Source organism: Budorcas taxicolor, chromosome 6, assembly GCF_023091745.1.
Source record: "Budorcas taxicolor isolate Tak-1 chromosome 6, Takin1.1, whole genome shotgun sequence".
NCBI classification, from domain to species: Eukaryota; Metazoa; Chordata; class Mammalia; order Artiodactyla; family Bovidae; genus Budorcas; species Budorcas taxicolor.
This window is the reverse complement of record NC_068915.1, coordinates 97,633,633-97,656,212: the sequence shown is the minus strand read 5'-3', so window position 1 is coordinate 97,656,212 and position 22,580 is coordinate 97,633,633. Positions and strand designations below refer to the sequence as shown.

Here is a 22,580-nt window from a genome sequence, read left to right as displayed (position 1 = left end):
TTGATTTGTGAGAACCATGTTTTGTTTCTGCTGTAGCTGTTCCTATATTGTTTGTCAGAGTTGGCAACAAATCAGATTTCCATAAAGTCAAATCCTGTTTTCTTATGGACCAATCATGTTGGAATGAGAGGTTGTTTTTCCCTTTGGGGAAAATAAGAAAATCCCTGCTAAACCACATTGGATATGTTAATGATGAAGAGAAAGATTGGTTAATCAAAGGAGTTATTCCATGATACACTAGTTGTTTTGCTTTGCCAGCTGTTCCAAAGCATTATAGCAACTAGAATGTAAAATTTTTCCCTGCTAGTAATTTTATGACTATGAAGCTGCAGTTTCCAGACTCTTGGGTTCCTCTTTTCTGATTAGGGAGTGCTAAAATGAACTGGTATTCTTCTCCCACTTGCTCAGTAGACGCTGTTGTATAACACCTTACATTTTAAGCTTACAGATTCATTAATATTATATCATCATATGTTATAAAGTAATTTAGACACACTTTAGGGCTTGCCTTATTAATTTGTTTTTAATTACTGTTTTTAGTTGGACATTTAAAAAGTGAGTTTGCCTAAATCAGAGAATGCATATATAATTTAAAAACAACAATAGCAATGAGAAAACATTATTTATAAGAATATTTCCTCAAGGTATTGTTTTTCAGTGAGTCAGGAGTTTTAAAACAAGTTTCAGTGGAATAAAGTACACAATAAGCATTTCAGTCACCTTCTAGAACACTTAACAGGATCTGAGCTTCCAAGTATTTCTCAGTAATAATGTTAATTTATCCCATATGAAAATTTAAACAGTAGTTGTTGGTTTAGTCACTTTATCTTGATTTTTCTGATAAAGTAGAGGAAAGGTATTAATTTTTTAAAATCTTCTCATCTTCATTTCTCTAAAAGTATTAAATTTTAAATTTATATAAAGCTTTTCCCCTTATTACAATTTTGACAGGACAGCTCATTTGTGGTATAGAATTACTCTGGCCTGGAATGATTTGGTGTATCAAAGGGTTGGTTGAATTGAGAACATTTAAACTCGTTTGTTTAAGACCACTGTTTAAGAGTGTTTAATAGAATTTAATAGTTTAGTGGGTTTTTAAAAAACAAATTTTAAATAAATGGAAATAATAAAATAATGACTACATAAGTAAGAATACTTTTTTCATAAGCCTGAGCTGATGTTTTCTACTATTTGCTTCAACAAACATATATTCCTCGTGTTCATTTTGGCTTTTCATAAAGTAGTGTGATTGATAAGATGTGAGCCTTGCCTGTGTGCAGATGCATTGCTCTGGGTTGGCGTGGCATCCTGACATTGCCACTCAGATGGTCCTTGCCTCTGAGGATGACAGGCTACCTGTGGTCCAGATGTGGGATCTTCGCTTTGCCTCCTCTCCACTCCGTGTCCTGGAAAACCATGCCAGGTATCTTGCTGCTCTTCCAAAAAGCTTGATTTATGAATTGTAAAAAATGTATTTACTTACTGCTTTGAATTATCAGATAATTTTTTAAAATTAGGGAATCTACTCCATCTCTGTGAAAGTTAGTATAAATAGTTCATTTCTATTTTAAGCAATAGTCATCTGATTTTTTGTACCAAAACATGATAGCCAAATCATATCACAAAAACATGAAAATGTGTTTATGGATTTTCTACAACTTATTTCAAATAATAGGTAATAGATCAAAATTCTAGTGAATCATAGCTCTTTGGGACAACTCTTGAATCTTTGGGCCATTATACAGTTTGATCTTTATTTGATTCATCATACTTACGAAGAGTCTTCCATGACATTAATGTCAAGCAACAATTGAAAAGTTTGTTTTACTTCTGAGTGTTTATCTTAATTTAAAAGCAAACATTTTTGAGATATTAAGTGGTTCATTCTGCCTTCAACTTAATAAGTGTGTGGATGCTCTAAAAAACATGAGCATTGTCTTGTGTTAACTTTAGTAGCATTAAATTTAGTTTGTGGGAATTCCCTGGCAGTCCAGTGGTTAGGGCTCTGTGTTTCCACTGTAAGTGGCATGGGAGCTAAGATCCACAAGGTGCAAAATTAGTTTGTAATTGTGAAGATTTCCTATGATTTTTATATTCAGGTACCCAGGGAGTTTATGTATGTTTTGTTCAGTGTTTTTAAACAAGAAACAAATCTCTTTTAGTGTTAAAGTATTTTCACTGCTTTGGGCTTTTTTCTTCTTTCCTTCTTAGGGATATAGAAACTAAAGCTTTAAATTTCTTTTCCCCCGTGTGTGGTGGAATTACACACTTTGAGAAGTCTTAAAGTTTGTGACCTCTCCTTGAGCTTCTTATAAAGGAGAAAAGAATCTGGTCACAATGTAATCCTATTTAGATGTTATGCTTCAGTCAGCTTTTTAGTAAAGAAGGGGTGATTCTGAGAAGTTTTAATATTGTTCCCATGTTTGGTAAGGTTTTATTTATTTATTAAACACTTGCTTATCGAACACATGCCAACCAGTGTACTAGGATTCAGTAATACCACAAAAATCCCTGCCCAGTGTTGGACAGAGTTCCCTGTGCCATACAACAGGTCCTTGTTGGGTGTCTATTTTAAATATAGCAGTGTATACATATTAGTCCCTGATTCCCAAAAGTTAGCTTGATTAAGACTCATAGTAAACCTGTAGTGTAGATGCTATTATCCCATTTTACACATTGGAAATTGAAACTTGGTTTAGATTAAAACTAGTCAGCTGCTCACTTCCAACTCAAACATCCTGGTCATTGTATCTATGCTCTTAACATTACATTATACTGCCAGTTTTCAGAGTGGCTACGGTTTAGCAAGACAGAATACCATACTGGGTGCCAGGAGCAAATCAACCTCTCTGTTTCCGTTTTCTCCCTCTAGTAAATGCAACAGTTGGATTATATGATATTTAAGGTCCTTCCAGTTCTATAGTTCAGTGATTTTTTTTAACTTGCTAAGAATTTAAATGTTCCTTAAGATGTGATATTAAATATGATACTGATATCTAAAGGCATTCTTGATGTGCCTTGAAACTTTTGACATGCATAATTGGATTCTAAAGAGAGGAGACAGTAAGACTCCATTATTCCTAAATGGACTTCCCGGGTGGCGCTGGTGGTAAAGAACCCGCCTGCCAATAGAGGAGATGTAAGAGATGTGGGTTCAGTCCCTGGGTCAGGAAGATCCCCTGGAGGAGGGCAGGGCAACCTACTCCAGTATTCTTGCCTGGAGAATTCCATGGACAGAGGACTCTGGCGGGCTACAGTCCACGGGGTTGCAAAGAGTCAAGCAAGACTGAAGCGACTTAAGCACACACACAGGCATTGCTACAGTTGGGGAAAGTTGAATATGGACTCTCTATTTAGAGTATTGCATGAAAATAACATTTTCAGTATGAGATTGTGTATAGGAGAAGGTCTTATCACCAGAGAGAAGTGTAGAGGTGCCATGTAATAATCTGCATTTGACAGATGCAATATATATATAGAGAGAGCGTGTAAAATATAAAGCCCTAAAGTGAATGTGGCCAGATTGATGAATCTAGGTGAGAAGTATAAGGGTGTACATCACACTAGCCTACAATTTTTACAAAGATTTTAATGCTTAAAAAATGAAATGTTGGAAGCAAGGGCATTCTTAAATAATTTGAGTTCTTTCCTATAGCGTATTTTTCTGATTCTGAGAGGACTTAGATTGTAAGAAATATCATCATATTGAAAACAACTTTTGGGGAAAAGAAGAGTAATATCTACCTCGATGGTGAGGTTTACCTGTATTTTGGAAATTGAAAACAAAATTATTTTAGAATTACTATAATGTTTTCAGAATAATTGAGGACCATTTGTTATGTTTTTGTTTTAAGAAAGACACAGACATAATTCTAGTTTCTAGTATTTTTCTTCATGGTCTGATAATGTTAACTTTTCTTTCATCTCCTAATAGCAGAGGCATGAATGTAGAAAAAACAAACTATTAATATTATATAGTACTTGTTTCTGGATGGTAGGATACAGGGTTTTTTAAATTTTTGCAGGGGATGCTAATCTGAATTTTTCAAAACATTTACTGAAAATGTTACTTTGTTTGAAAGTAAAAGTGTTAGTCACTTAGTCGTATCCGACTCTTTGCAACCCCATGGACTATATAGTCCATGGAATTCTCCAGGCCAGAATACAGGAGTGGGTAGCCATTTCCTTCTCCAGGGGATCTTCCCAACCCAGGGATCACATCCAGGTCTCCCACATTGCAGGTGGATTCTTTACCTGCTGAGCCACCAGGAAAACCCCGTGTAGACCATGTTGTTGGGCATTTGTTTTCATTTTTTTGCCATCATACACTGTACTCTATATTGAGCATCTTTGTAATGATCACAGAGCATACCCATTGCTAAATTGCTTTCCAGAAAGATTATATGAAATTGTACTTCTGTTAGCAGTGTGTCTCTCCAAAGCCTAGACAGAAATAATTTGCAGATTTCATTTTCTTGAGATTAAAAATTTCATCTTTGTGTTTTTAAGGGGGATTTTGGCAATTGCTTGGAGCATGGCGGATCCTGAATTGTTGCTGAGCTGTGGGAAAGATGCTAAGATTCTGTGCTCCAACCCAAACACAGGAGAGGTATGGGGAGGAGATATTTCTCAGACTTGGAGTGATTGTAATATTTAACTCTAGCTGAATAAGAAAATTTCTATATGAATTCTTTAGTACATGATTAAAATTAAGAATGTGAAAGTAGATGGAGGTGTCTATGAAATGTTAACCTAGCAGAGACTTTATCTAAACCCAGCTATTTTCATCTGGAAATGTCAGTCATTGAAAATGGTGTATTTGAACCTAGTAATCACCCCACCCCCACCCCTCATTAACAATATAAGGCATTTATCTAGACTCAGAAATGGTTGGTTGGATTTATTTAGTGTGTTTTCTGGAAATCAGTGTCCTCAGAGTAGGAGTGTTCAAGGTTTGGGTCCTGAAGGTCCTCTTTGATTTTTGGAAATCAGTAGATGTAGATTTTCAGTCTCTCTTCTGAACTGTACAGCAAGAATAGGATACTTTATCATGAAATATTTGTCATGTGTTCTGTTTATGGAAATTTAGATGGATAAGCTAAATGAGCAGGCTAAATGCCTTTTCACTTAATTCTGTTTCCTTATAGAGTAAAACATTATTTAAAATGTCACATGAAGTCCAAATTAAGCTAATTTGACTTATTTCTTAAACCCATAAAACTTATGCTCCTAAGAGCATCAGTTAGCATCACACTAACTTTGAGTTAGCAACAATTATTACATGATTACATTGTAAAGTTAGTAAACAATTATTACATTATTTATATCAGCCATTTTTAATCATTTTTCTATATTCTGTTCCTCCTAAAGAAAACTGTTTATGCCAAATTCTGCAGCAGTAAGAATGATGTGTGCGTGTTTTCTCACTTGACAAGAAAGAAGCCAGTCTTCTCAGTGAATTCTTCCTTCTCAAGAATTTTTTTTTTAATTTTTATTAGAGTATAGTTGCTTTACAACGTTGTGTTAGTTTCTGCTGTACAACAAAGTGAATTAGCTACACGTGTACATATATCCCCTTTTTTAAAAATTTTCTTCTCAGTTAGGTCACCACGGAGCATGGAGTATAGTTCCCTGAGCTATGCAATAGAGTCTCACAATTAGTCATCTATTATGCATAGCGATGTATATATGTCAGTCGCAGTCTCCCAGTTCATCCCATCCCCCACTGCCCCCCAAGAGTTGTTTTTGAAATTTGATCTTCAAATGATTTAAACGTGGTACTTTGGATCTTGGCCAGCAAAGTCAGTTGGATAGAACCCTTTTAGAGTTCAGGAAGTTGATCCTAATACAGTATTCTGATCTTTCAGATGCATCATCTATTACAATTTCAATAAAAATAGGAAAATCTCAGTTTTTAAAATGTTCTTATTCCAAATCTGGTCAAAATTTTGTCACCTTTTGGTTTTGTCATAATGAACTTGGCTTGTATTTTAAAGAAATTTTTTAAATTGTTGTTTTTCCTGGCTGTACACTTCCTAAAAGTAAATGTTTAATTAAAGTTGTACTTGTTGATCATAGTGATTCAGGTATTTTGGCTATAAAGCACCTGTATACTTTTTTTTGGTCTAGGTGTTATATGAACTTCCCACCAACACACAGTGGTGCTTTGATATTCAGTGGTGTCCCAGAAATCCTGCTGTCTTATCAGCTGCTTCCTTTGATGGGCGTATCAGCGTTTATTCTATCATGGGAGGGAGCGCAGATGGTTTAAGGCAGAAACAAGTTGACAAGGTAATAGGAAATATTACACTTTTTTTTATTACAACACCTGAAAAGAATGATATTACTGTATAATTATTTTGAACATGACTTTACAGATCAGCGATACCAATTACTTGGAAAATTGTGTAAAAAAATTTATTCGGTATGACTTGAAAACATGTAACATAGTCTTGTATAAGTTATGAAAATCCCACTTTATTTTTTAGCTTTCATCATCTTTTGGGAATCTTGACCCCTTCGGCACAGGACAGCCCCTTCCCCCATTACAAATTCCTCAGCAGACGACCCCACATAGTATCGTGCTGCCTCTGAAGAAGCCACCCAGATGGATCCGAAGGCCTGTTGGTGCTTCCTTCTCAGTAGGTGGATTTGTTTCTATGGTCCATAAACATCGAGGACAGAGTATTATTATAAGATCTCTCAGATGGAAGAGGGCCGAGTTTGAGATGTGTTTGTGAGTTTTCATCATTCAGAAAGACTTCTCAGGAAGAGTGGAACCTACTCCCTTTTTTCTTCTAAATTGTGATAAAATATGCATAACATGAAATTGATCATTTTAACGATTTTAAAATACAGCAGTTCAGTGGCATTGGGTACATTCACCTTGTTTTGCAGCCTTTGCACTGTTCCCGCTGCCCCACTTTATCATACTTGTCACCCTTCTCTGTCTCTGCTTTCTTCATTCCTTTTCTTTTGGTGGGGCAGGGTGCTGCATTCCAGTTGTTACGAGGTCCACTGTGGTTGCACATCTAATCTGTGGCCTCTCACCTTGTAGCACTTACGCCAGCACTAAAGCTGACATTTGGATTCTCTATCTCATCCTTGGTGCCAAACTCATGTGGGGAAGAAGAGAGTGTTAGTTATTATCTTCGTAATACTTCAGTACTAGTGAACCGACCTTCACTTTCCCTTCCAAAGATAAATGTATAGTGAACATCCTCTGTCAGGCACCCTCCTGGGCACTGGAAACACACCTGTCAACTAGATAGAGTCTGTGTCTCAAATAGTGTATATTGGGGGGCAGGGAGACTTTTCTGTAAAGTTTGAGTTTTAAACCTTATTCATACATAATTTTATAATAATAAGTTTTAATTACTTTGGGAAGTAGAGAACTAACTAGATGGATGGTTAGGATTCAGTAAGTAAAGTGGAAAGTCACAAGTGAAAGTGAAGATTCAGAGACAGGAGAGCAGATAGTAGAGAAGACAAGCACTAGGGATGAGAGATTAATTAAATCAAGAATGAATTTACAAGTGATGTAAGCAACCATCTGTTATTTAGGAAGATTGGTATGTAGCCAAAAGGCAAAATGATTGTCTGAGGAGGCCTTACAAACAGCTATGAAAAGAAGAGAAGCAAAAGGCAAAGGAGAAAAGGAAAGATATACCCATTTGAATGCAGAGTTCCGAAGAAGAGTGAGAGATAAGAAACCGTTCCTCAGTGATCAGTGCAAAGAAATAGAGGAAAATAATAGAATGGGAAAGACTAGAGCTCTCTTCAAGAAAGTTAGAGACACCAAGGGAACATTTCATGCAAAGATGGGCTCAATAAAGGTCAGAAATGGTATGGACCTAACAGAAGCAGAAGATATTAAGAGGTGGCAAGAATACACAGAAGAACTGTACAAAAAAGATCTTCACGACTCAGATAATCATGATGGTGTGATCACTCACCTAGAGCCAGACATCCCAGAGTGCGAAGTGAAGTGGGCCTTAGGAAGCATCAGTACCAACAAAGTTAGTGGAGGTGTTGGAATTCCAGTTAAGCTATTTCAAATTCTGAAAGATGACACTGTGAAAGTGCTGCACTCAATATGCCAGCAAATTTGGAGAGCTCAGCAGAGGCCACAGGACTGGAAAAGGTCAGTTTTCATTCCAATTCCAAAGAAAGACAATGCCAAAGAATGCTCGAACTACCGCACAATTGCACTTATCTCACATGCTAGTAAAGTAATGCTCAAAATTCTCCAAGCCAGGTTTCAACAGTACATGAACCGTGAACTTCCAGATGTTCAAGCTGGATTTAGAAAAGGCAGAGGAACCAGAGATCAAATTGCCAACATTCACTGGATCATCGAAAAAGCAAGAGAGTTCCAGGAAAACATCTACTTCTGCTTTATTGACTATGCCAAAGCCTTTGTGTGGATCACAACAAACTGTGGAAAATTCTTAAAGAGAAGGGAATACCAGACCACCTGACCTGCCTCCTGAGAAATGTGTGTGCAGGTCAAGAAGCAACAGTTAGAACTGAACATGGAACAACAGACTGGTTCCAAATCAGGAAAGGAGTACATGAAGGCTGTATATTGTTATCCTGCTTATTTAACTTATATGCAGAGTACATCATGAGAAACACTGGGCTGGAGGAAGCACAAGCTAGAATCAAGATTGCTGGGAGAAATATCAATAACCTCAGATATGCAGATGACACCACCCTTATGGCAGAAAGTGAAGAAGAACTAGAGAGCCTCTTGATGAAAGTGAAAGAGGAGAGTGAAAAATTTGGCTTAAAACTCAGCATTTAGAAAACTAAGATCAGTTCGATACAGGATGCTTGGGGCTGGTGCACGGGGAAGATCCAGAGAGATGATATAGGGTGGGAGGTGGGAGGGGGGTTTAGGATTGGGAACTCATGTACACCCATGGTGGATTCATGTCAATGTATGGCAAAACCAATACAGTATTGTAAAGCAAAATAAAGTAAAAATAAAAATTAAAAAAAAAAAGAAAACTAAGATCATGGCATCTGGTCCCATCACTTCATGGCAAATAGATGGGGAAACAGTGAGAGCCTTTATTTTTCTGGGCTCCAAAATCACTGCAGATGGTGACTGTAGCCATGAGATTAAAAGACACTTGCTCCTTGGAAGGAAAGCTATGACCAAACTAGACAGTTTGACATCACTTTGCCAACAAAGGTCCGTCTAGTCAAAGCTATGGTTTTTCCAGTGGTCATGTAGGGATGTGAGAGTTGAACCATAAAGAAAACTGAGCACTGAAGAACTGATGCTTTTGAACTGTGGTGTTGTCCTGCAGCAAGGAGATCCAACCAGTCCATCCTAAAGGAAATCAATCCTGAATATTCATTGGAAGGACTGATGGTGAAGCTGAAACTCCAGTACTTTGGCCACTGGTGCGAAGAACTGACTCATTTGAAAAGACCCTGATGCTGGGAATGATTGAAGGCGGGAGGAGAAGGGGACAACAGAGGATGAGATGGTTGGATGGCATCACCAACTCAATGGACATGACTTTGAGTAAACTCCAGAAGTTGGTGATGGACAAGGAGGCCTGGCATGCTGCAGTCCATGGGGTCGCAAAGAGTCGGACACGACTGAGCAATTGAACTGATAGTATGTAGCATGGATTGGAGGGAGGAAAAGACAACCAGTAGACATGCAGTCATACAGCAGTTCAGTGTGAAAAGAATTAGGCAGAAAAATAGCAATGTAAAAGGAAGAAATGAAAGAGGTTTAAGAAAAAATCAATACCTGAAGCTGAGGAGTGACTGTGAGCGGCAGAGGAAGAGTTCTGAGCCTGCTTATAACGAGAATGATAGCAAACCTGTACGTGGGAGCCCCCTAGAGAAATGAAGACCCAAAGGCGTGGCACAGCGAAAGTGCTTCTAGACTAGGTTGAGCAAAGAACGGCAGTTGTGGACCAGTAACTAAAATAGTAGAGAGACGGAGGAAGATGATTTCTATTTATCAAGTTCTGTTTGTGCAGAGTTCTACTGTCCTGGACTCCCCATCTCTGGAGATGAGTGGTTTTTTCCTCCTGATACAAGGAGACCAGCTCTCACATGGGAGTTTCATCTCCTACTTTCAGAGAGAAAAGAGGAGGTCAGTGTGTCTTGGTCCTGCTATTTCTCAGTATTCTTTCAGTTCTGACTGCGATCACAAGGACTGCAGCGAGCCAGGCTTCCCTGTCCATCACCAACTCCCAGAGCTTGCTCAAACTCATGTCAGCTCAAGATAATCCTTATGCCAAATGGCATGCTTTCTGGCAGCATACTCACCCCCTTTTAAAACTTAGAGCCTAGAGTAGAAGGTGAGGCAAATACAAAGGCAAATAGTTGAATCAAAAGAGGGAGAGATAAATGTAATATACTGAGGGCATCTGGGGGTGGCAGAGGTGACCTTTGCCCAGGCCTTGAGGAGGAGTCGCATTGAATATGTGGAAGTGAGTAAAAGCAAGTAGGTGAGAAATTGTAGGGTGCAGCTGCTAGGACATTGCATCTAGAAGGTGAGTGTTGTGAAGAGGAGTAAAAATTGAAGGCTGGGGTCAGATCGTGGAGTATGGAAGAGAGCATCAGCGAATTGCATGCAGAGGGAGACGTGTGGGTCACAGGTCTTTCCTTTAGCAGGTTTACAAGAAGCACGTTAGGGGGCCACGTCCTTGTGTCTCAAGCTGATTTTGTTTCCTCATCCTATTCTAGTTCGGAGGCAAACTGGTCACCTTTGCGAATGTCAGAACGCAGCCTCAGCCGGGGCCTGAGCAGCAACCGCAGCAGCACCACGTGTTCATCAGTCAGGTGGTGACGGAGAAGGAGTTCCTCAGCCGATCGGACCAGCTGCAGCAGGTCGTTCAGTCACAGGGATTCGTCAGTTACTGTCAGAAGAAGATCGATGCTTCTCAGACTGAGTTTGAAAAAAACGTGTGGTCCTTTTTGAAGGTAAAGTTGGTGATAAGCAGCTTTCCTTCATTATCTGCAAATTTAACTGTTCTCATCACATTCTAAACCTGTCGTCCTGTCAAAGAAACAGCAGGGGCAGTGTGATTTGGGGGATCTCGTGACGAAATTAAAGAAAACCTTATGAAAAGCATGTGAAATAATACTTATGTCAGGAGTTCCTTCTTGGCTTTGAAAAACCTAATATGAAATGCTTTTTAAATAATAATATGCTAGATGTTTTTAAGTGCTTAAGTGTTTTTAACAGACATAATATTCAGCAGACCTAATCTTAAAATTAGAACATAGAGCTGAGTATAATAAAAACATAGCATGTTTAATTTCCATAGTAGGTCCAATTAAAGACAACTGGGAAAGAGGGACTAGGTGTAGAGGGGAGAGGTCAGAGGTATTTCTCATCCCTTTTACTGAGTCGAGTTTATGACAGTAAAATAGCAAATAGAATTTTCTTTTTGATTATTTTGCCTCCACTGGAATGTCTGTTTCCCAAGTCTGAGTTTTGCAAAGAAAAGAGCTCTTGAATGCAATAATATTTCATTCATTTTTATATTTTGTAAGTATTAGTTTCAAGAAAGTTTTAGCATGTGACGTTGAATATTTCACATAATGTGAGTTTTGCATTTATGTAGCCTTTGGACATGACTCAGTTTGTTTTTACAAATGTTAGTTTGAAAGTAAGCTTTATTCAGCTTGGCTGATTAATTACTAGTAGACTTACTATTTCTTAAAAAATAGATTCTTTAAAAAAAAAAAACTGAATTCTCTTACAGTGAAGCTTCTAGTTGATATAGTAGACTTTAGATATTTTAAATAATTCTACTTGGAATTTGAGCAGTTAATTAAAAACTGGGCCTTCAGATGCAGTTCTTTATTTCAAGAAAATGTCTTTTTTTAAGGTAAACTTTGAGGATGATTCTCGTGGAAAATACCTTGAACTTCTAGGATATAGAAAAGAAGACCTGGAAAAGAAGGTAAGCTTTTGGGAAAGTTTTAAAGGCTGAGCTCACACAAGTGAGATATTTATGTAGTGTAGGTGTTTTTTTTTTTTTTTTAAGTTTTATACGGATTACTTCAAATCATTTAGTAAACATTTAATAAGAATTTATGCTTGGTCGCCCGAGTTTTGGATTCATGTTGTTAAAGTCGAAACTCTTCATCGGTAATACCCTAATTTAGAAGCTGCCAGAACCATCTTTAAACTTGATCTAAAGAGTTGTGTCAGTGGGCCTTGAAACAAAAAAGACAGTGAGCCTCAAACACTGGGAATAGCACTTAGAGTTTTAAAAGGATGAGTAGTCAGTGGCTCTGGAGGAAAGAGAGGGAAAAGTTTGTTTCCCTGCATTGTCTACAGCTTAAGTGATGAAAGTTAGGGTACTGTTTTCCACCCCAGCTATTTATGCCCTCAGCTCACAGTTCCCAAACTGTGTATTGAGTTGGTCCAGCTCACAAGTAACTAGTATTAATAAATACTTTGGAACAAAGGTGTTTTACTGTACTGAGCCTGAATAAACAAAAAGCCCAAGTGGTTTGCCTAATTTTTTTTCTCTTTTGTTTGTTTTTGCTTAATATTTTAAGGTTAAAAAAAAAAAGACTTTTTAAAAACAGGAGTTCATATTCCAGTTTTTAAGTTTTCTTCTCTGAGGACCTTAATAATTATTCCACAGTGTTGGCCTAACAGCAGTTAAAACACTCTGACCTTGGAAACCTTGAAGGAAATATATTGGATTCTTTGTGTAATCTGTATTAGCCCTTTGCCAGTCTTTGAAAATGACTCAGGTTTTCCATAGCATCGCAGGGTTATCACGCATGTGCAGCAGGTTGGATCCTGTGTGCTCCTGTCAGTCAGTGCTGAGCACTTGGAAGATTAGTGACTTGGGCTCACGTCAGAGGCCCCCTGCTTACTGGCCATGTGTCTCTCGCTCACTGCTTTAGATTTTTTTTATATTTAACTTTATTGTTAGTCGGAACTTCTTCATGCTATAACTTAATTTGCAAGAGATTAACATGAAAGTTTTACTGCATACCTGACAGCAAAAAATGAGGAGATAAAATTTGATCGTCAAAATACTCTTAATGTTCTTTCCATAGTGAGTATCTGAAGAAATTTTTTTTTATGGTTATTTAAGACAGAAGAATACATGCTTGTTTTGAGGTTAGTTTTACAACTGAATAGCAGAGTAAGATGACATGTGAGCAATAAATCTACGTAATTGAAACCAGCATCCTTGAGAATCGGTTCTGTACTCATTTTACTCTGCTCTTGAGCATGCTATCCCTGATTTGAACCTGTTTTGGATTTTTGCCAATGAGAATGGAGTAGTAGGTGAACATTTGCTCTATGCCTTGAAATAGAGTTAACTCCCTTTGGTAGCTGAGTTGTTGTCTTTATTTCAGATTGCTTTGGCCTTGAACAAAGTGGATGGACCTGATGTGGTAAGAGAAGGCCTGTAAAAATAGCTACCTTCTAAAATTTTGGTCTAGGTCATAAAGAAGAAAATATAATTTAGGAAATTTTTGTCTTACTGCTTTACAATTTAAAAATACTAATTGTAGATATTTTTAATACATGAATAATTCTCATTTGGCAAGAAAAAGGGGTTGGGTCTTAGCAATAATGGCTCTTTGCTTTTCCTCTAATGATGTTTTTCAAATAAATTTACTCAGTGTAACTTCTTGTGATTAAACTAGCTCTGAATGTTGTTGGTTGGGTCTTTTGTCTTCCTTGTTCCCTAATAACCTTTTGATGCTACGTTCTTCAACCCCGTCTGTCACTGTTTTGTGTACCAAAGGCTCTTAAAGACTCTGACCAAGTAGCGCAGGGTGACGGGGAGGAGAGCCCTGCTGCTGAAGAGCAGCTCTTGGGAGAGGTACTTGTTTTTCTCATCTTTAACATGGGGAAAATATGTGGTTTGCTTATCTCACAGTGAAACAAGGAAAATTTCTTGGCTGCATGTTCCAGCGTAAGGCTGGCATATATTTTCTTAGAGATGCTTAAGATAGGAGTCTGTTTACTAATTTAACAGAAGTACCATCTCTAAGGGCTTCCCTGATGGCTCAGAGGGAAGACTCCACCTGCAGTGCAGGAGACCTGGGTTCAGTCCCTGGGCTGGGAAGATTCCCTGGAGAAAGGCATGGCAACCCACTCCAGTATTCTTGCTTAGAGAATCCCGTGGACAGAGGAGCCTGGCGGGCTACAGTCCACAGGGTCACAAAGAGTCGGACATGACTGAGTGACTAAGCACATACCATCTCTAAAGTCTTCAGTTCTCTGACCTAGTTTCTGGATTATCTGGTTTAAAATTAACAGCTGATGTGAGTATATCAGGATGTCAAACTGAAAAAAGATTTTGTTCAGAAATCCACATTGCATTGCATGCAACATTAATGTTTTTTCTTGGCTTGTTAATATTTAAGGCTCACGATCAGTGGCATAGGCCTCTGAATTAATCTTGAATTTTGAGTCCAAGTAAAGAATCCACCCTGATCTCCTGCATTGTGGGTAGATGGGTGCTTTACCATCTAAGCTACCAGGGAAGCCCAAGTAAAGAATATTTCACTAATAATCTGATTGTTCTGACTCACTAGAAAATGCATCCTGAGTTATAGTGACCATTTTTATAACTAGGTAAAAAAAGAGTCCTTGAACACAGAGTTGTATCATTAATTTTTTTCCTTTTTAATCTTATGGGTTTTTTAAACCACTAATAAATAATTCTATAATTTACTTTTCTTGCTTTCTAATTATATTTCTTTCATCTTGGAAAGTTAATCAACAGGTTCTTGTTTCTCAGCTCATGTTTGACTTTTTCATTGTTCTTTTTGATATGGAGATATCCTGACTAAAGTTTCTTAGAGCCTTTTACTAAGTTATAAAAATAATTCCTCTCTAAATTTAGACTATTACAAGATGATTATTATAAATACTTTCCTTAGAATTGGATCTTCAAGCATTTATTTAACTCAAGAATAAAGGGTATGGATAAAATCTTACTAAAAATTTGAACTAATTTTGGGAATACCTAGAATTGTAGGATACATTCAAGAAAGATACTTCAATTCGTATACAGCTGGACTTACTATTTCTATACAAATAGAGAATTGTTTAGAAATCCACTCATGAATTAATAGGTATATATATATGTAACAAAGCAGTAGTCATCAATATGTGCTTTCAGAATATTTGAAAAAAATGTTTAAGGTGGTCATATCGTCTCCTTAATCCTGATGATGCTATAATTATATAAAATAAAACAGTAGTTTAGACATGAAAGATACACGTTACATAATAAATTGTGCGTATTTTGGCTTTGTGTATGTTTTAGAAGTCCATATATAAGGGTTTAGTAGTTTTTTGAAAGCAAATCTGAAAAATCATTAAGAGAAAAAAAGGGTTTTTTGGGTAAATTTGTTAGTGAATATAATCAGATCCGTATCTGATTTATTCCTCGGTGCTTCCCAGGTGGTACAGTGGTGTAAAAATTTGCCTGCTGGTACAGGAGATGCAAGAGACACAAGTTCAATCCCTGGGTTGGGACGATCCCCTGGAGGAGGAAATGGCAATCCACTCCAATATTCTTGCCTGGAAAATTCCATGGACAGAGGAGCCTGGCAGGCTACAGTCCATGAGGTTACAAAGTTAGACACAACTGAGCCCATCAGTACAATATGAATAAAGTTTTAAAAGTTTATTTCAGTTTTTAAATTCTAAAAGGCTTCTCTTTTGTTAGAGAAGGAATTAAGATTATGGTTATTTTCTTGTAATAGTCAATTTTAACTAAATTTAACATCATTCACAGATGATGCTATACTCTGTGCTACACTAAAATTATCCAGTTCGAAAATGCTCCTGACTTTGAATACTGGGTGCTAAGATTCAAATGTATAGGTAACAGGAGCACAGAAGATAATTTTTTTTTTTTTTTAGAAGATAAAATTTTATCTCATGTAAGACAGACATGTTTTTTCTTTTAGTTCCTCTATAATCTGATATATATTATTTTTTGTCTTCTTTTGAACTTTTATGCATTGAAGAGAAAACATTTAAAATATTTGCCAGCAGAAGGCCTCTATTACATTTCTTTTCTTCTAAAGAAAGAAGATACTGAATTTATTTTTACTCAGTCTTACAACTAGTTTCAGAAATTTATAACAGAACTGTGTACATTTTTACCAGACCAGCTTACAGTTCCAGGTATGATTAGTTGAAGTGAACACAAAATCTCTAATTGAATTTGAGTATATTGATAAATAACTGTTTACATTGCATTTATATAAGGATGCCAAGCATTATTTTTTTTCCACAACTGAGTCAGTTACAACCAAAAGACTCTTAAAACTACACCTCTTGGACAGAAGTTTTTAGATGTATGGAAGCAAAGTTGCTTTTAAGAGCTAAATGTAATGTAATTTAAAACATATTTTGTGTGTCTCAGGCTACTCTTAGTTGAGATATCTAAGAAAAAGATTTTTCAGCTTCAGTATCTTCTGAGCCACCACCGTGAATATGTACATTTAAGTTTGTCTCACGTTATTTCTGATGACATTGGATTTTATTTATGATTATCTGATAAGTTAATTCTTAAGGATGTCATAGATCTTAGTGTAAACTTGAATCTGAGAGCTTCTCTGGAATAACTTGGCAGGTCATCTAGGCAGTAAGTAATCATATTTAAATCTTGTTTTGCTGGTAAATTATTGTAGTTCCATTCTGGCTAAGTTGCTGCTCTTTCCATCTGTTTAGCAAATTAAAGAGGAAAAACAAGAATCTGAATTTCTACCAACAGCTGGAGGAACATTTAACATCTCTATCAGTGGGGGTAAGTATCTGTTGGTTTTGATATCAAATTTTTTAACCAGTTGAAAGCAAATAGTCCCTGAGTTTAAGTCAGAAACATTTTGTCAAACATGTGGTAAAGGTTGAAAAGAAGAACTCAGTTATCATTTAGTACATGTAATAGTACCTTAAAAATGATGGCATGATCTGATGATACCTATGTGATAAAAACTGTAAAGGATCTTTATTATTGCATTTAAGCAATCTGAAAAATATGTTATTTTACCTGATTTTATTTACATGCACCACAGTATGTTTCTGTAGATATCAGCAGTTTGTGATAGAGATTAACCTACCAGTAATATTCAGAATTCGACTTTGTGTTTTCTGCTGAATGTGTACTGATAATTGATAGATGTAGTTTTTTTTTTCTTGTAACAAAAACTTTTATTAACTTGAGTGTATTATTTCTTTATTGCAGATATTGATGGCTTAATTACTCAGGCTTTGCTAACGGGTAACTTCGAGAGTGCTGTTGACCTTTGTTTACATGATAACCGCATGGCTGATGCCATTATATTGGCCATAGCAGGTGGACAAGAACTCTTAGCTCGAACCCAGAAGAAATACTTTGCAAAATCCCAAAGCAAAATTACCAGGGTATGTTATTTTAATAATAAATAATAGCATTTGTTTGTAAAAAGCAAAGCACTCATTATAGATAATTAAAATGGAGAAAACAATGAAGAACAAAAAAACCACCCATAATCCTTTAACCCAGAAATTAGTTATTGTTAACAGGTTAGTATGATTGTCCCAGGTTTTTGTCATTTACATATATAATTTTTTAAATTAAAATGCTTTTCATATTTTTATTGTCCCAGGTTTTTGTCGTTTACATATATAATTTTTTAAATTAAAATGCTTTTCATATTTTGTATACCTCTCTGCGTGTTTGTAGAATTTTTAAAAACAGAATCAAGATTCTAGAAGTACATATGTGTGTTGTTTTACTTATAGACATTGTCACTTACATTGTAATCATTTTCCCATATCATTGAAGCTTCTTACAAAAAATTTTAATTGCCCTGTAATATTCTATAGGAGGGATGTATCATTTCTCTTATTTTGAGATGTTTAGTAGTTTCTTATATTTTCCTAATATAGTTAAGACAGTGGTAAACATCCTTATTGTGCCTAAAGATTTGTACAAATTTCTAATTGTTTAATGAGGCTGAGATCCTCAGAAAGGAATTTCTGGTGCAGAGGGTCTGTAGATTTTTAAGCCGCCTGCTCGACGATATTCGATTTCTTCCCATGAAAGTTGCCCCAGCGCTCAGTCCCACCAGCCTGGGTTGCCATTCGTCTCCAGGCTTGTGTCATGTTGGTCCCGCCTCGTCCACTTTCTGCCCCACTGGCTGCCTTTCAGTTCCTCACACAGCCTAATCCTTTTCTCTCCCAGGACTTTGCCCCTAGTACTTTCTTGGCCAGGAATGTTTTTTAACACCGTATATAGTTTTCCTTCTCAGCCTTTTGTAAAATAAGCTACTGTGATTTTTTTTTTTATGAGAGAAAATTATATGGCTTTTTTTTTTAAATGTCAGTTGGCTTAAGGATGTACTTTGCTGCTCTTTTTTTTTGCATGAAATACTGTCAATAGTAGTTTGAAAGATGTGATTGATTGGCCAGAGTTAATTTTTATTAGTATACCAAAGGCTTTTAATTGTCCCTTGGTTTTCCTTCCCCAAGCTAATCATGGCAGTAGTGATGAAGAACTGGAAAGAGATTGTTGAGTCCTGTGATCTTAAAAATTGGAGAGAGGCGTTAGCTGCAGTGTTGACTTATGCTAAAGCAGATGAATTTTCTGCCCTTTGTGGTAAGAAAATGAATTTTATATGACATACATGGCATGATACATTGTAAGTAAAATTAGTGACAGATTTTATTTAGAAATTTTTGTAAACCTACTACTAGTCACAGAATAAGCAAATGAAGTTCTCGTTTGAATGCTTTTCTCAGAAGTATTGACTGCGTTGTTTCTCCATAACTTCTAGTCATTTTTTAAAATATTGTTTAATGATTTTGATTTCACACAGACCAAACTGAGACTCTTGCATTTGCTTCTTACTAACTGTATGAACTAGGAAAAATTCATTTCTAAGCCTTAGTCTATTCATATGTAAAATGGCACATAATCAGCCCTCTGTTAATAAGTGTTAGCTTGATAAAATAAGTAGAAATTACTGTTAAAGGCCATGACTAAACTCTCAGAACTCAGACATAATGTTTATTATATGCAAGAACAGAAGCTTTAGGCTGCTGGTATAAAAATGAATAACCTTGAAAGTATTATGAGAATAGAAAAATTATAAGGTATTAACTTTATTATTATAAATAATTCAGCATAGTCCTACTTACTGATATTTATGCCAAATGTGCCATAGTTTAGTCCACTGCTTACAAAAGCATCTGGACAAGATAAAGTGCAGTTAAATGTTCATTAGGATTTTTCTGTTCAAATGTTGTTCCCACTTTTAATTTTTTCTAATGTCATAAGGAGAAATTTATTCTATGGCTAGGTATAGAATCTTGTAAAATTGTATCTAATTTGTCACACCACTTAGTATTTACTGAATATTTACATGACAGTGATTTTATTTCTGCCTGCTAGTCAATGGTTATAAAGTTTGATCCATACCTCTGAAAATATTACTGGGCAGCTCATGACCTCATACACAGAGTGCCTTATGTATAAACTTATTTGTTTTCCTCTACAGATCTTCTGGGAACCAGACTTGAAAGTGAAGGTGATAGCCTCCTGCAAACTCAGGCCTGTCTCTGCTACATTTGCGCAGGGAATGTGGAGAAACTAGTTGCATGTTGGACTAAAGCCCAAGATGGTAGCAGTCCTTTGTCCCTCCAGGTTAGTATCTTTGAAACAAAAGGTGCTTCCTCTAGTGCTGTCTTTCACCCTCCTTATATTCTAGAGACTGATTTGTTCCAGGTGTTCATTGCTTTCACCCTACTTAATTACGCTTTAGTTCTTTGGCTGGATAATTATGTGTATTTACTGCTGTATTTGGAAAGGCAACCTTTGAGATGATGGCATAGTGAAGTGGGAATGCAGCTGTTTATGAGGACGAAATTGGAATATGATAGTGAGGAAAGTAAGTGGCAGGAGCATGGGGACAGCCAGTTTCCCTCTTTGCCTCATGCTCCTCCTCTGCCTCCAGGGATCCTGTTTGCCTTGGGCCAGGAAACCCAATGGGGTCAGGAGTGGGAGGAGTCCTCCGTACCAGCAGACAGTCTTCACGGTTCAGGAGAAATGAGTGTAAGAGATCAACGGAATCCCATGTAGCACTATTACACGGCAAGAGAGAAAGTAAAAAAATCTGGGGACTATGGTCAGGTGCTGAGTACTGTATATTTAGATTTTTTTTACCCCCTAAGCATTTAGTCAGCAGAGTCTCAAGAAATCTCAGTCTGTGTTTTCTCTCAGCAAAGATTTTCTCAATAGGCTTGTGGCTTTAAAGATCACTACTGAAACCAAAAGTCTTATAGGAATCAAGGTTTTTCCTTGTAAGTGCTTCTGAGAGAAAACGCTTTTTTTCCCACAATTCAAGGTTGGATTGGTGTACTTATGAAGGGCAGTTGGGATATTCTTGTACCTTATACCTGATGCATAGCTCTCCATTGTTGAAATGGGTATTGAAAACCAATACGAGAAACTTTGAGTTTGAAATACTAAGCCCATTTGGAGGTCAACTCATCGTACTACTATTTTTATAGTATAATATTTTCTCTTCTACCTCCTGGGGCCCAGTTTCTGCCTTCGGAATGTGCCTGCCTTTTTCACTTTGGATACTTGCCTGTTTTAACTCACAAAACAAGTATCTGGCAGTTGAAGGATGTTTAGGAGAAGATGGTAACCTGTGCTTTAACCATGTGTAGAAGACCTTCCTCCTTGCTTTTCTAGTTACCTAAATGATGGTCCACTCTTCTGGAGCTTTAAAATGTCGGTGATAATGAACACTTTGCTTTTGGTAGGCTTTGGAGCTCTTCGTAAGCCCTTATCTTTTCCTGCTTCCCCTCAGGATACATCTTGGTATCGTTGTCCAGTTCTCCTTCACTCCCCCTTCTTTTTCTCACTCAGGATCTGATTGAGAAAGTTGTCATCCTGCGAAAAGCTGTACAGCTCACCCAAGCCATGGACACTGACACTGTAGGAGCTCTTCTGGCTGAGAAAATGAGTCAGTATGCCAGCTTGCTGGCAGCCCAGGGCAGCATTGCTGCAGCCTTGGCCTTTCTTCCTGAAAACACCAACCAGGTAATTAGAACTGGCCATTTTGCTTCTTTCACTGTATGAGTAAGGTGAGTTCAGTAGATAGCACACAGCATTAAACATAAATGCGTTAGTTAGAGCAGTTGAGTTTCTATCACTTAACTATTGGTGAATATTATTGACGCGTCTTCAAGGTTAATTTTAGGTGTATGCAGGCTATGTCAGAGATAGAGTCTTCTTCCCTTTGTAGTGAAGGGCATAGTATTTGAAGAAAATGAGTAGGAAAAGAACCAGTTTTTTATTTCTTAAGCCAAACGCTGATTCTGTGCATAAGATTATTTGTAGGTGTCTTCTGTGTTGAAAAGCTATAAATGTTAATACTTAGCCAAACTGGGGTTGTGATTTTAAAATCCCCACAAATGACACTCCAGGTAATAATGTATTCGTTCACTCTGTACGCTGTTTCAGTCTGGTGCTGTCTGTAAGCAAGTATATTTTTAAAGTATCCAAGGCAGAGAACACTACGTTACACACATAATTTAGTGTCCTAATTTGGTGTGAAATAACTCAGCCTTGTTCATATGTGTTCATTTCAGTTATCTATTTCATATTGTTCATTTCAGTTCAGCAAGTGACTGAATACGTAGTGATGATTAAGATTGCCAAAATCCTTTTCCTGCGGGAGTTTCCAGACTCACAAGTGACTCTGCATTGTATATCTGCTAGAGCTTAATTTTGAGCCTTTTCTTATTTCTGATCTTTTTATTCTAAACTTCATTCAGTTTTTGACAAATTTTTTAGTTGTTTTCAGTATTTTGTCTGTTCTAGGGCATATCAGTACATTTCATTGAGTAAAAATACTTATACCTAGCTCACATCTTTCTTAATTGTTAGTGAGAACATTAAGTGGAGTAGAAACAAAGTCTTTACAATGACTTTGGTTGAATAGTTTTATAGGATTTTCTACTTAATAGTCTCACTATTATATTGAGGTCTAAGACCGTTAATCTTAAGACCTTTAGATCTTCTAGCCTGAGAATTAAACTCTTCATTTTTAATACTGTTTATAGTCATATACATTTTCTATACATTATTCTTCATGCTTTTCTTTGGACTTTTAAAGAGCTTTCTTTGTGTAAAAATTTTAATTTTGACATTACTTCCTACTGTATATATCAGTATACCCTAAGTATTTTCTGGAGAATATTTTCTGAGACTTTGTAATACCATTATAGTATAGTTCTTCTCCATAAAAGGCTACCAAAGTATACCCATAGAGTTAAAGTGATATCTTTAAACCTTTAATGAATTTATAGAAATGTATAATTTTTATAGATACTAAAATGAAGTGTTGCTGAAACATTTAACATACGTATATGGTCAGCTCATACTTACTCTAGATCAATTGTAGATCTATGTGAGCTGCCCTGAATTTAACATCTGAGTCTTTATTTATTTCAAGCATCTCTCTTTTAATTAATTTTCATCTCTTTCATAGATCACCATTTTTTTCCATGACTGTCTTTAGTAGTTGATTCTCTTTTGGAACCT

The 22,580-nt window shown here is 36.6% G+C and overlaps 1 protein-coding gene across 6 annotated transcripts in view; it reads left to right on the top strand.

Moving 5' to 3' along the window:
• The window catches only part of SEC31A (SEC31 homolog A, COPII coat complex component), a 59,454-nt gene that overhangs the window by 14,943 nt on the left and 21,931 nt on the right, over window positions 1–22,580 (top strand). For 3 of the 6 annotated variants that reach the window (XM_052642337.1, XM_052642334.1, XM_052642333.1), the window contains exons 7-19: window positions 1,281–1,423; window positions 4,510–4,609; window positions 6,130–6,291; window positions 6,489–6,641; window positions 10,720–10,956; window positions 11,871–11,945; window positions 13,369–13,407; window positions 13,764–13,841; window positions 16,715–16,790; window positions 17,229–17,407; window positions 18,497–18,623; window positions 19,525–19,670; window positions 20,901–21,074. In XM_052642337.1, the coding sequence (XP_052498297.1) occupies window positions 1,281–1,423; window positions 4,510–4,609; window positions 6,130–6,291; window positions 6,489–6,641; window positions 10,720–10,956; window positions 11,871–11,945; window positions 13,369–13,407; window positions 13,764–13,841; window positions 16,715–16,790; window positions 17,229–17,407; window positions 18,497–18,623; window positions 19,525–19,670; window positions 20,901–21,074 (1,689 nt within the window). The remainder of the gene's footprint in view (window positions 1–1,280; window positions 1,424–4,509; window positions 4,610–6,129; window positions 6,292–6,488; window positions 6,642–10,719; window positions 10,957–11,870; window positions 11,946–13,368; window positions 13,408–13,763; window positions 13,842–16,714; window positions 16,791–17,228; window positions 17,408–18,496; window positions 18,624–19,524; window positions 19,671–20,900; window positions 21,075–22,580) is intronic. The other 3 variants (XM_052642339.1, XM_052642336.1, XM_052642335.1) reach the window with 1 other exon arrangement.